The sequence below is a fragment of the Seriola lalandi genome, unplaced genomic scaffold (assembly GCF_002814215.2).
Source record: "Seriola lalandi dorsalis isolate HSWRI2012SDOR001 ecotype SW California unplaced genomic scaffold, Sedor1 jcf7180002054606, whole genome shotgun sequence".
In the NCBI taxonomy this organism is placed as follows: domain Eukaryota; kingdom Metazoa; phylum Chordata; class Actinopteri; order Carangiformes; family Carangidae; genus Seriola; species Seriola lalandi.
In genome coordinates, this window is record NW_019525159.1 from 3,912,521 (window position 1) to 3,926,096 (window position 13,576).

The following is a 13,576-nucleotide window of genomic DNA, read 5'->3' on the forward strand; positions in this document are numbered from 1 at the left end:
ATTTTGTTCTTGTTCTTCTGGGATTGAAATTTAACATTGGGTTTTAATGGGAGGGGGGGAGGGGGGTGGGGGTGCATTTCTCTGGTGTAAATGTTGTGCAAATGTAGTGGTGCCTCTTGTCACTGTTAAGGGTCAAACTAAAGTCGCCCTCTCCAGTGCATATTTGGTGTTGGGAAGGGACCACTCACCCAGCTTGTGTTTCACTGAACCCCTGACAAACAGTTCTGTGCACATAATAAAGATTTTACACATGAAAACCTCTTTCTCTATTTCTCTATCTCTTTTTGGCTTAAGATTTACCAACTTTCTCTTCTGCCATCAGATATGGAAGGGTGGTATTCCTGCTTTTATGGATCAGAATACTTCCATGATTTTATGATCCTATGAGAAGAAGGTGGGTACTGGTTGCACTTAATATCAAACAAGAAAGCACTCAATCTATGGCTGCAAAACAAAAAACATTATTTTCATTATTCATTAATGTGTTAGTCTATTAAAACATCATAAATAGTGAAAAATGCGCGTCCCAGTTTTCCAGAGCCTTGATTGACGTCTTCAAATAAAAGGTCAGGGCCAGAACTCAAAAGATACTCAGTTCACTTTGATAGAAGACAAAGTAAACCAGCAAATATTCACTTTCCAGAGGCTGGACACTGGACTATTTGTGGGATAATTGTTTCCAAATGACTTAAAAAAAGAAAAAGATGAATCAATTATCAAAATTGTTCTTCTATTTAAGCTCTAGTAGCTTAAATAGAGTAGCTTTTACTTCTCTTGCCTGATGGTGGTGCTAAGGCTTCAGTCCATGAGGTCAATAATATGTTGAATGATAGTAAAGTATATTTTCCCTCTTCACACTCTCAGAATTTACATAACGTGACAGTCATTTAACATGTGTTTGACATGTGCACTTGACTTATATTGGTCTCATTTAGCACTGAAGTTACTATTGCTAGGCGTACTTAATAAACTGCCAATAAATGAATTTCCATAGGAAATTAGTTTTTTTACAGCATGGCAACATGTTCAAAACATTGAAAACAAAGTTTATGTCACTTTTGTGGGGTTTTTTGTGGGGTTTTTTTGTCAAATCTTGGTAGTGTTTTTTTGAAGACTACATCTCAGTATGACTCATCAGGACAGGAAGTGACAGTTATGGTTTCAGACTAAAGAACGTTTCTGTCACAGGGTACAAATGTCAAAACTTGAAGTGTTTGGACTGTTGTTGAATACCACTCTTTAATCACCAGGGTAACAAACCACCACGCTTCTGATTGATTGATCACATGTCATTTCAGCTTATTTTATTTCTTCGTGTGTTATAGTTGACATAATGTTGACCTTGTGTAGCTGATCGTCTATCACTGTGGGTAACTATGAAAGCCTTGAAGATCCTCTCTTTCCCCCCACATGACTTACAGCTTTAAATCTTAGACAGAAGTCTGATCAGAAGTTGACGTGCAGTTTACAGAACTGAGTACTTCCTGCTACTTTGTAGAGTAGTAATCAGGACATCAGGACACAGAGCAAACATGCTCTGCACCTGAACACTGCTCCTGAACCTCTCCATCTACAAGGTAAGACTCTTTATCTGCCAATAAATACATATAAGATCTTTAAATATTGTAGCCAACCCAATGTAGAGGTTCAATTTGTCTTCAGCAACAAAAAGAAGATTCTGATAAAAAATTTTACTTCCTCACTGATTCAAACTAAAGCTGTGCGTTCAAAGGAAGTGTGTCTGTATCTGACTTATCTGAAAATGTTATATAGCGCTGCTTTTTGTTTTTTTCAAAAAGAGTGTGAACATTTCCTGTTTCTTCTATCAAGCGGTGTGACAGTCACCACAACAGTGCTCCAATGATTCTTCCACAGAGACTGAAATGAGCTGAAGGCGACTTTTATTCATTTTTATCCTCACATCCTTCCATCGGCTTCTCCAGCGGCGAGGTAAGACCCTGACACATCTTTGTTCTGGTTGAATCTTTCTGCTCTTGGGGACAACTGTTTCCTTGTATAGTAGAATAGGATAAAGTTACTTTTCTTTTTTTAAAAATGCTCTCCAAAAATGTCCCATTGCGTTACCGGAGGAAATGTATCTGTGTTGTCTACCTTCTACCTTAAACGCAGGTTGTATTCTTAACTTTGGCAACAAAAAGTTACAGAACATCTGTTCATGCAGTTTAAACATTTTTATTAAAAAAGAAAAAACATTAAATGTAATTTATTTTTTCTGTATAGACTCCTTTTAAGTGAGTTTTAGATTCACTCTACAAATGCTGTGGTTCTCTGTATTTTTCTGTGAAAATGTAGCAAAGGGTGTGGTGAAAGACTCATGACTGTTTCATCATAAGGTGTCACTAACAGACACATGACACATTGATTTTCCCCCATGTGTTTGTCTTTTTACTACAACTGTTTACTACTACATACAACCTCCCTCTTGCACTGCAGCCTGTAAAATCTTTTCTTTCATTTCAGATCTTTTGTTCAACCATGATTCTCCTCAGCGTGAAGGCGTGTCTGACGCTCCTGTGGGGAATATCTGTTTTGTTTTCTGTTGAGACGGAGAGTGCTTCCATCCCAGAAACCAGCAGCGGCAACTCAAACGGGCCGCTATCCACTGCACACACACCTCATAATGAAACAGAGGTGCAGTCTGCGATGTTGGATCCAACTCACAAACCTGCAGAAGTTGCTGTTACTGCAACAGCAGACACCGTCTTGTCACCCACAAGGGAAGCAGAGGAGGTAGTTGTCAGTACCAGAGGTGACATCTCAAACGGCAGCACAACTCTCAGTTTGTTTGCTGTGACCGGTGTGACAACAGCTGCAGGCAGCTTTGGTCCACGAACGCGCCATACCTCCGCAGCAGTGACCCCAGCTGCAGGTGATGCACAACACACCCGTGATACGACATCGACAGAAACGGCTACACCTAAAGATCAGTTACAACAACAGTCGTTCAACACTTCTACTCACATGACAGCTCCTGCAATAACTTCTACGCCATCCTCAGCAACAGTGCCTGTGTTTCCACTGCAGCCCACATCCACAGCTACGCCTGATGTTACATCCCAGTTATCATCCAGCACCACCTCTGCTAATTCCACTGATAAGGCTTCACACTTCATCAGCAGTCCCTCAGCCTCTACAACTACAGTGACAACAAGCCCTGCCTCTGAGGCAACACCTTTGTTTCACCCCACGTTTTTACCCGTCACAACATCTGAGACACCCACCGCCAGCGCTGAGCTTTCTTCTACATCTCAGCCCGTTTCCCGCACGAGAACCCACATCTCCACATCACAGTTTCCTGACACAACAGGGTTGAGCTCTACCCCCGAGTCTCCTGCCACCACAGCCTCAAATGACTCCTCTTTCTCCACTTCTGCCTCTACCTCTGCTGCCTCTACCAGTGCAGCAGGAATCTTCATCCCTCACGTTCCCAAGAGGTTGCCAATTCCAACCACCAGATCAACTGCAGCACCTACAGCAGCGACTCGTGAAGTCTCAAAGAGCCCACCCAGCACTGAGGTCCAACCCTGCTCTACCCGAGGAGTGGTGAAGCACTGCCTCATCGCCGTCGCCTCCCTGGCCGGATTGGCCACCATCTTCATGGTTTCTACCATTATCCTATGCGCCAGGCTGTCAGCAAGGAAGTACAGGGTCAGGAGACCTCAGCAGGCAACTGAGATGATGTGCATCTCTGCCCTGCTTCCTGAGAGGAATTACTCCTACACAAGGCAACGCAATCCGATCACTAACGGAGTCCTGGTGATCCCCAGCGCTGGAGACAGCGAGGAGGACGGAGGAGATAACCTCACTCTCAGCAGCTTCCTCCCAGAAAACGACCGTTTTGTTTAGATTAATTTATCAGTATTGACATGTTTTCATCAGCCGGACTGATCTGGCTGATGCCAGTGATGTGGAAACTGTTGCTGTTTTAATAAACCAATGCTTCCTCTTTGATGTTGTTGGTTTAGCTTCAATGCACACTCTACTCTTGTGCAGGAGCAGACATAGAAACCACAAACACACACACACACACGCAAAAAAAAAAAAATACACAAAAAAACAGAAACAGTTTCTGTTTCATTTTGACGTACCACGAACCGTATCTGGTGTTTGATTAAACCGTATCTGGTGTTTGATTAAACCGTATCTGGTGTTTGATTGAACCGTATCTGGTATTTGATGCAGTGGGGTCATCAAATTTGTATTTTAAGCGAAAATGAACATGTTTTCCATAATTTTACACGTGCCTTCCTCTGGAGACCGTGAGCCAGGATGCAGAGCGTGATCAAAGATTTTTTTTCAAACATCCTGAACTGAGCCCTGATGGTGTTTCACTTAGCAACGGGACACAGGAAGGCTTATTATGTCAAGGGATTACTGTTCTTCACAGACACTGTTCAGTTTACAAGTGCCATTCTAGCAGCTGTGAGGCTTAATTGTATAATTGTATTGTATATGTAATTGAGTATTTTGAGCGATGATAAACTTTATGTGACTCTGCTTATGCGAGTGCTTGTGTAGAGTTGCAGTTTCTGTCTTGGGATAATTTATTAAACAAGTGTCTTTTTAACATTTGGTGATGACTTTTTGAGCCTGTTTCTGCCTTATTATTTCTTGCAAGTTTCCTGGAAAGAACAACGTTCTTTTAACACTTTAACACTTTTAGTGTAGTTAGTTGTGTTGACTTTAAAAGCATTTGTTGATTTTGAAAGAACTTCTCCATTTAAACCCAAGAAAAGATTCATTCAAAAGCAGTCTAGGTTACACTTTTAATTGGAAGTGATTATTTGACAGTTTACCAGTTGAAAACATTCTGTATTTTAACTGATTAATCCCATATTACATATTTCTTTCCAGGAACCTTCAAAAGAAATTATTGGAAAATGATTAGACGTTACAAATCCATAAAATAATCCATCAAAAGTTGTTTTTTTTGAGAGCTGTTCACTCCTCATAATCCAAAATTTCTGCTGAAAATGTCCAAAATAAGACCTCAAATTACAAAACCATACAGGATAAAACAAGTTACAGTTTTTGTTCCATGTCCTAATGTGTCTCTGAGCGCTCTGTGGACTTTATAAAAGGCTTTTCTTTCTACCCTGGACTTGATTTCATATTCACTTCCCTTCCTCTGAAAAGAAAACAGAGCCCTGACTGCTTATAAGGGATATGAAGCCTTGTTTTTTTTGTTTTTTTCTCCTTCTTCCCTTTTTTTTTTACGTTTAGCAATGTGCAGCTGAAACAGATACCGGTGACTATCAACAGAGCTGAGACAAATGTAAACCTGGAGGATGCCGGACCTCATCTCATGCTCCTGCTGACCATATAAAGCTAAGTCTTGCCTTGACTGATCGCAAACACACAAGACTTGCCAAAAATGCATTCACACGCACACACAATCACTTGCAGGCTCACTCATACCAAGTCACACTCGTTCCCTAAAGTGGTCACACACACCGTGTGAGTTTAATTGCTTGCCTCTGGAGGGAAAAAAAACACAGCATTGTTTCTAGCAGTCTCCCCCCTTCTCCTGGCTGTTACACAGGAAACATTAACCTCTTCCTGCATTAGCTGGTCACTCATACGAGCTGCTCTCTGACTCTTTTTTTACCCCCAAGAGGTCTGCTGTTAGTCATCGGTGTCAGAAGATAAATGGTTAAAGGAAAGGCCAGGCTGTCAATCATGGAGAGATATATTAGATTGAGATGTTGCTGATGATAATGGTGTTTGAGGGTTGGTTTATATAGCTATAAAGTATTTATTTTTTGTTGTCCTGGCACATCCAGTTTGCCGCACAGGAGAGTACAGGAGAAGACCCTGCCCCCACAGCACATTATAAACTCCTACCTAACAAGAACAATCTGTGTGCAGGCCGGAGAGCTCAGACACTCTGAGGGAAACTGAAGGGGGAGGTGAACAGAGGAAAGGCAGAAGGAGGGATTTGTCCTCATGGTTAACAACATTTTTTTTTTTTTTTTTTGCACTATCCAGACAAACCTCCAGCCTGAAATCTGAAACTGCAGAAGTGGCGTGGCTCAGCGAGCATTCGCTACTCTTTGCTGTGCTCTGTCTCAGTTCACTTTTTCCAGACTAGTTTCACTCATCCTCCATCAGAGGTGAGTCCAACAGAGACACTTCTTCTGCTACTGTGGATGGTGAGTAAAATGTTCTGTCATTTCATATAGTTTTTACTGTAATTCTCTTTTTTTTTCATGGAATGTTACATTGTAAAGCAGAATTTGGGTTTCTTTGCATGATATTAGTTCAAGTGTTTGACAGCATCACGATGCCTTCAGAGCAACATCCAGCCTCAGGGAGAAAGAACATGACTTTGAAAAGTTAAAAACAATATTTTCTGTCAGTTTTACACATTAAAATGGACAAAAGACTTGCACAAAAATCTGCTGAGTGAAGAGTCATTTCATGTGTGTATCCGTGTGCATATGCCTGCCTTATGTGCATATGTTTATGCATCTGCTTGCACAGGCTTGCGTGGTCATGTATATTTGGTCTGGGGTGAGGAGGTGATTAATTTTGAAAAAAACAAAAATCATCCTCCAGATGAGAGCAGAGTATCATGTGGCCCAGCTTGTACACAGATGCAGTAGAATAAGGATGAAAGTGTGGGAGCTGCTGCCAGTTGACACACAGACTGAGCAGAGAGCTGGCTGTGATCCAGAAAACTGTACCATCCTATATACCCCTTATGCCATGCAGACGTTTCTGTCTTATTTGACCTTTTACCTAACATTTTGAATTCTGCTAATATACAACATGTATGTTCAGTAGACTCATCTGATTTCATCCGAATGAGTAAAAAAGTTCAGGCCGAGCTGGAGTGTATTTAACTTTGTGGCGATCAGCAAAGACTAACGACTGGTTTAGTTGTTGTTTTGGTGCAATCCAGAGAACTTATAGTGTATGACACCTTCATACAAAATTATCATATCTAGGGACTGCTCATTGTACATGAAAATTATATCTAATGTGCAGAACCCTTCTATGATGTGAAAATATTGGAGGTTTGGTTCAGTTTACATGGATGTTTTTAACAAATGGATCCTTGCTTCTCTGTATAATTATGTGCGAGGCCCAGTTTGTGCCTCTCATGTATAACTTGAGCTACAGAGTGTGTTTTTGCCAAAAGCAGAACATTTAAAAGCACTTAACTGCTGTTGTGAAGGTATTTCCAGAATCCTCAAAGACTCTTCCTAGCATGTGGATGAAAAAATAATCAGTCCGCTGTAAAATAAATATGACTTTGAACTCATGTCCCATATTGTGCCCGCATTAAATATAGAAAATACAATGAAACACAGAGATAGACAAATATAACTGATAATAAAATCTATTTATAGTTATGTTTCACATACAAATTGAACACACGTGTCATTTCCGGCCACCATCTTCTTCTGGCAGAAAACAGGGGCACAACTTGAAAGATGAACAAAATAATTTTTTTTTTTTTTAATCCTTCAGTGGACTGAATATTTTTTCATCCAGATGTTCAGAAGAGTCTTTGAGGATTTTGGAAATACCTTCAGACCAGTAATAAACATTGTTAAACAACTTACAAGGTTTGTCAAAGATCATTTATTTTTCAGAAAAACAGATGCTTAGCTCTAAACTATCTTCACATATGGCACTTCGCATTTCAGTTACTGACATTTACTGTTATTTACAGATCCTGAAGGGAAACGATGCTGCCGATGGCCCTCCAACAGATTGGTGTGTGTGTGGTGTTTTGCATCAGCAGCAGTTTGGCCACACCTATACCTTTTTACAGTGCTCTGGAGGGAAGTACAGATGAGGAAGAACTCAGTAACTTAACTTCCCCCATGCCCACCAGCTACCCATTCTCTGAGTACCAAACCACACCTGTTGGCCCCAACCATGTCAAAACTGACTTTTTGAGTCAGGTTGTGAACTTTCTGGACCAGAACATGCTCCTCATCCTTGTTGCAGCCACTTTGATTTTTCTTGTCTTCCTTATTATCTGTGGGGCAATTTTCATGAGCTGCAGGCGAAAGGTTAACGCCTACTACCCTTCCTCCTTCCCCTCAAAAATGTATGTGGACCACAGGGACAAAACCGGCGGCACTAAACCCTTTAATGAAGTGCCAGAAAAGCCAGCTCCTGAGCAGGAAAGTGAGCCAGTGGACTCTCACAAGCAGCTCCAGGCCGACATCATGAGGGCTGCCAAGAGCCTGCGCACACCAAATAAATCTGTTGAGGCTGTGGAGGGAAATGACCACAGTCAGAAAGCAGCAGACCACAGTCCTGAGGACAGCTCTAAACCAGATGGCAGCATCCTAGATCAGCAGCTGCCACTACCAAGTCTCCCTGAGGAAAAGGAGCCAGGCGAGCTCCCTCACAGTGAAGCAGCTACCGCAGGAGGCAGCTCAGAGCTGAGTCCTCCGGAGCAGCTTCATCCAGACGAAGATGATTCAGAGCAGCCTCATCCAGACAAAGATGACGCACAGGAGCATTTGATTGGCCGGAGTCTCCGGCCCTCCTCTCTGCATATTCACAATGACTCTGCTACACTTCAGCTGATCGCAGGAGAGAAAACTGCCTTCTAACCACTCTGAACGCTGTGTCCTGAGTTTATTCTCTTGAATCCATCGTTGGCGATTTGTCCAGTAAACCTCAAATAATCCCTATGCAAGAAAGTGCACGTACAGCAGAGCTTTCCTCTAACTGGATATTATGACATTTTATAAACATGTCTCATGCACTAATGTCTGGTACAAAAATATTTCCTTTTATGGGGTTATTTTTCTTTGTTGTTGTTGTTGTCTGCTTTAATCCTTGAGCATTCCTGCATAGCGGCCACTTCAGTAAACATGTAGTGGTATGGTCCCAGTTACCTTGTATTTCTGTGCAAAAACATTGAGCACTGACAGCCTTTCACAGATGAGTTTTGGTTTTATGTAAGCACAATAAAATTCATATATTCTCAGTTCACCTCCTGAATTACAGACCTTTTTAATCATAGACCCCATCTTGACATGTTATAGCAGGAGAAGCACTGGAGTATATAAGTTTTTAGAACAAATGCATGCAATTTAGGTAATCAAGTTTCATAACCATTAAATTGTGCATTGTCCATCGTTACCAAAATTAGATACACTGTGCTTTTCCATTTATGTGTCAAACTGCATAACATGAAAAATATCTTTTATTCATGTTCAAAGTAGTAAATTGCAAGCAAAAACAAACACAAGACATGATTTGGGATAGTTTTATTGCAGATTTTCAAGGAAGCATTACTAATTACTAATGATTAGAAATGACACTAAAAACCAGTGGACCCTTTCATTTTTTCAAGCCACTTTGCTTCATTGCATATCAAAAGGTCAGTGCTTTAGGGTGCAGACAGGATACTTCAACAGCTCTTAGCTTTATCAATATCTCCATCGCACCATTCCACGTGTACACTCCTCAAGCTCGAAATCTTGAAATATATCGCAATCTCAAAAATAAGGCTCAACTTTGTACCAACAACCCAAACAGTGCTTACATTGTGCGTTTACGTGACAGGCTAAAAGACAGAGTATGCGGGGTTAGAGGACCACAGACTAAGCCTGGTGTAACACTGCTACAGAGGGTTGACGATTGTACTTGTCATCAACAGATTAGGTGTGCGTTATCAATACTGCAGGAATGTGGAGTACTGCTATTTCTCCTCCTGGCAGTGGGAAGCAAGCAGTGATGTCCAGCTCAAGAGTGGAAGTGCTCCGTTTAATTGCTGGCCCTGACTGCCTCCTGCTGGCCATCGTCTTGCTTGAGGCGATAGTCAGCCAGAGCAGCCTTGATGGCATCCTCCGCAAGCACTGGGGAGGAACAGGAATTAAAGGTTGAATATTCATAGATACGTGGGACAGTTTGGAAAAGAAGAAACTCATGAGACGGATTCACTGAAGACTTACTGGAGCAGTGAAGTTTAACCGGTGGAAGACTGAGCTCTTTGGCAATGTCAGTATTCTTTATGGTCAAAGCTTCATCCACCTGAAAAGAAAACACACACTTTAGCTTCAGTAACCACAAAACCATTACCAGTCAATGATGACACATGAGCAGAGCAGAATAAAGAGGAAGAATGAAAGTGTGAAAGCAGTTTCATGATTTTAACAAGTTCACTTACAGATTTGCCCTTCACCCACTCAGTGACCAGAGAGCTTGAGGCAATAGCAGAACCACAGCCGAAGGTTTTGAACCTGGCATCCACAATCTTCCCCATGTCATCCACCTCAATCTGTCAAATGAGAGTTTTACTCACATGGGGGGAAGAAACTACAAGTGATCATTGATTAAAATAATCGCTCCTGTGTGTTTACTAAAAAAAAAAAAAAAAAAAAAAAAACACAGGAAATGCTTCACAGCAATGCTAAACTAAATAATTTAAGACTTAGCGCCATCTACTTGTTAAAACAAGAATGTAACATATCAGTGCTCTCTGTGTGTTTCTTCCACTTTTGCTGTGTTATAACAATTCAGCCCTGATGGTTCTCTGTGTGTATACAAAAGGCTATAATCTATCCATACTTAGTGACAAACATACCTGGAGCTTCATTACATCTCCACAGGCTGGAGCTCCCACCAGGCCAGTCCCAACACTCTTGGAGTTTTTGTCCAGTGATCCCACATTTCTTGGGTTCTCATAGTGATCCACCACCTTCAGACGACAGAGAAAGGAAACACCATGTTAGGAAATAATTGTTGACAATATTTCATAAAACTTAAATAAATTATAACCCACATGACAGTAGCATCCTGGAATACTTTTTCAATTCTACCACAATCAGAAAATAAATGTCTATAAATTTGGTGTATCACTGTTATACAATGACATGTTTCCTCCATTACATAAGGGACACTGAAATAAACAGATTAGGACCGGATCTCATTGTCCTCTATACAAACTCCTGCATCCTGCCCTCTTCCAGTAGTTTCTGCTGAGTCATTCTGACCAACACAAACTGCCTGAGCTTGTATTGCAGTGCATGTCCTGATTAGTACTGCATTTCATACACAAAATTTCATGTGATTTGAGATTTCTGCATTTTTGTGTTGTTGTTTGCTCTCAAAACTGTCTACAGCTATTCACATATTTATGATCTTTCAGCTTTTTATAGCATGTTTTATGGAGTAGAATAACACTAGTTAAATGACATCTTATAATGTTAGAGCTTTATAAGGACCTTTTTTGGGCACATCATTCTTTGGGCTTTTAAGTCAACATGGGATGTTGACTTAAAAGCCATGGCTCATGGTTACATTACCTCAAAGCTACAAAAAGCCTTTCAATAACTGTATATAGCAACTATGTGTGTATATATATAATTATAATAATATATAGTATATGATAGTAGCTATATTATATTTCAACACAAACCATCTCTGTTTACAAGCATAAACTAACTTAACTTGAATGTTTCTGTGATTCTGATGTCCACAGCCCTTTGTCTCCCTGTTGCATCAGACACTGATGTCGCACATTGAAAATCAAAAATCTGAATGTGACTGTTCTACACTTCTGCAGGTGTTACAGAACATGTACAAGTTGTGTGGCACACTGTGCTCCTTCAACATACTGACAGCCCTTAAAGCTTATTAATCGGATGTGATCCAAGTATCAAAGCTTTGGCAGTGCCAGCTGGGAGGAAGATTAGTGACGTTATTCTAGTCTTCAACTTGTTGACTAGCTATGACATGAAACAAATAATGTTTGTCATTTTAGTAAGCTTTCAGGTGTATCATAAACAACAATTTATGTGTTTCTGTCACACTCAGCTCAGTATATGTAACCCATATGGAAGCAGCTGATGTAACCTCACCTGGGACATTTTATAAAAGGCAGTTGTGTACAGGGTTTTTTGCAGGATTCACAAAAGACCTATTTATAGAGGTATGAAAATGTTATGGGAAACCAGTTGAGATGATAGGCTACGTACTGGAATTATTTATCATTAACAGCAATATAACCCCTTTTCAGTACTTGTATGTAACATTAATGCCAATATTTTTTATTAATTTATATATTGCAAACTATACTCAGATAAACGTCATAATATAGATATATGGATTAACTAATGACTAATGATAAACGTTATCACCTTTTACGATCAAATTAGATTTAATACTTCTTAATACTTAAAGAAGCCCCTTGTTTTGTTTTTAAAGAGAACTGAATTGAATTATTTTAAGCTTTCAGCTCCATCTCATTACCTGACCCAGGAAGACACTATCAAACTGTAACTGTAATATTTGTAAACATAGACCAAACAGCAGCGAGTAAACGCTGTCGTCCGTCGTCTTTTAGTAAAGCTGAAATAAACTGGATGTTTTACCTTCTTGTGGTAACAGCACTGGGTGATGAACTCCGGAGCAGAGACCCTCCTGGTGATGAAAGCCAGAGGACTCAGACACTTGTTCGCAACGGTACCCGCCATGTCGAGAGACAGCAGAACTGACGCAGTTTGAAAGAGAAGAGCCGCTCGAGCTGTAGAACTAGCCCCGGCAGGCAAGACGTCACTGCCATGGGGCGGGGCTAAAGTAATAATATCTGCGCATGTCCGGTTTATATAAACAAACATCTTTTTGTAATACAGTGAGTAGGCATATCCATGGTCTCCAAATCGATTCTCAAAACATACTTTTATCAGAGAGCATAGAGATAGTTGTTTTTTTTACCATTTTATTTGTATTTTTATTTCACTTACAGTATCTTACATCACTGAATTGTTTTATCTCTTATTTAAGAGTTAGTTTTTAATTTGCTGCATTTTGTGAAGCACTTTGTTACTTTAGCTTTGAAAAGAGCTCTACAAATAAAGATTATTATTATCATTTTGATAATCAATTAATCAAACAACACCTTTTAATTAAACGACTCATTGTTGAGTCTTGGAAATGTCAGAAAAATAATGAAAAATACCCATCACAATAATCAAGTTGTTAATTATTTTTCTGTCAATAAACTTATCGACTAATCAGCTTATCGTTTCAGCAAAAATGCAAAATGTGTCTAAAAGTTTCCAATAAGAATGAATAATCGATTAATACTTATTTGTTTTAGTTCAAGCCGTTTATAGTTCTTTCTTGTAAATACTTGTGGACATGTAGAATAAAGGTTTACCTAAAACTTTATTCTGCAAAGAAACTAATATCTGCAGCTATCCGATAAATGTAGTGGGGTGCAATATTCCTTTCTGAATGGTCGTGGAGTACTAAGTATTAAGCAGTACAGTTGTGAAGTACAGTCTTGAGCAAATACCTTCGACCTCCGTACACTATCAAACGATAATTTAAAGCACTTAAAATTAGTTCCACCTAAGATTGTCACATTAAGGTGTCAGTGATGATAACACAACACCATTACATGCATTATGACAGTGAAGGGCCCAATCTGCATAATTGTATTTTTACTTTTGATGCTTAAGTAATTTTGTGGTATTAATTCTGTACTTTTACTAAAGTAAAACTGTATGTGTAGAACGTCTAGTTGCAACTTTAATATTTTGTACATTGTATCTTTACCCAATAGAGTGATCTA

General features: G+C 39.9%; 3 protein-coding genes across 5 annotated transcripts; 2 read left to right on the plus strand and 1 right to left on the minus strand.

Annotated features, from left to right (window-relative positions):
- Window positions 1–1,282: 1,282 nt before the first annotated feature.
- On the plus strand, window positions 1,283–4,588 carry selplg (selectin P ligand). Of its 3 annotated transcripts, none has more exons than XM_023419619.2 (3): window positions 1,283–1,577; window positions 1,800–1,950; window positions 2,482–4,588. In XM_023419619.2, the coding sequence occupies exon 3, from the start codon at window positions 2,497–2,499 to the stop codon at window positions 3,865–3,867; it is 1,371 nt and encodes a 456-aa protein (XP_023275387.1). In that variant the 5' UTR covers window positions 1,283–1,577; window positions 1,800–1,950; window positions 2,482–2,496; the 3' UTR covers window positions 3,868–4,588. The 3 variants fall into 3 exon arrangements, with proteins under 3 accessions (XP_023275387.1, XP_023275386.1, XP_087033616.1); XM_023419618.2 differs by having other exon boundaries at window positions 1,831–1,950; XM_087177490.1 differs by having other exon boundaries at window positions 1,876–1,950.
- Window positions 4,589–4,669: 81 nt separating this feature from the next.
- On the plus strand, window positions 4,670–8,985 carry tmem119b (transmembrane protein 119b). The gene is made up of 2 exons (XM_023419620.2): window positions 4,670–6,173; window positions 7,703–8,985. Exon 2 carries the CDS (start codon window positions 7,719–7,721, stop codon window positions 8,598–8,600), a length of 882 nt encoding a protein of 293 aa, XP_023275388.1. The 5' UTR covers window positions 4,670–6,173; window positions 7,703–7,718; the 3' UTR covers window positions 8,601–8,985.
- A 263-nt stretch (window positions 8,986–9,248) lies between these two features.
- Window positions 9,249–12,528, minus strand: LOC147818378 (uncharacterized). Its single transcript, XM_087177491.1, has 5 exons — window positions 12,372–12,528; window positions 10,583–10,696; window positions 10,166–10,276; window positions 9,951–10,029; window positions 9,249–9,854 (listed from the first exon to the last, which is right to left on the minus strand). Exons 1-5 carry the CDS (start codon window positions 12,471–12,473, stop codon window positions 9,763–9,765), a joined length of 498 nt encoding a protein of 165 aa, XP_087033617.1. The 5' UTR covers window positions 12,474–12,528; the 3' UTR covers window positions 9,249–9,762.
- Window positions 12,529–13,576: the final 1,048 nt, after the last annotated feature.

What these genes read in the sequence shown, in the direction of transcription:
- tmem119b (XM_023419620.2), top strand. Translation starts at nt 7,719, where the DNA reads ATGCTGCCGATGGCCCTCCAACAGATTGGTGTGTGTGTGGTGTTTTGC.
- selplg (XM_023419619.2), top strand. Translation starts at nt 2,497, where the DNA reads ATGATTCTCCTCAGCGTGAAGGCGTGTCTGACGCTCCTGTGGGGAATA.
- LOC147818378 (XM_087177491.1), bottom strand. Translation starts at nt 12,473, where the DNA reads ATGGCGGGTACCGTTGCGAACAAGTGTCTGAGTCCTCTGGCTTTCATC. An exon ending in GAGATGTAATGAAGCTCCAG is followed by an intron (nt 10,277 to 10,582) that starts GTATGTTTGTCA and finishes CTCATTTGACAG; the next exon opens with ATTGAGGTGGATGACATGGG. An exon ending in GGTTAAACTTCACTGCTCCA is followed by an intron (nt 9,855 to 9,950) that starts GTAAGTCTTCAG and finishes GTTCCTCCCCAG; the next exon opens with TGCTTGCGGAGGATGCCATC.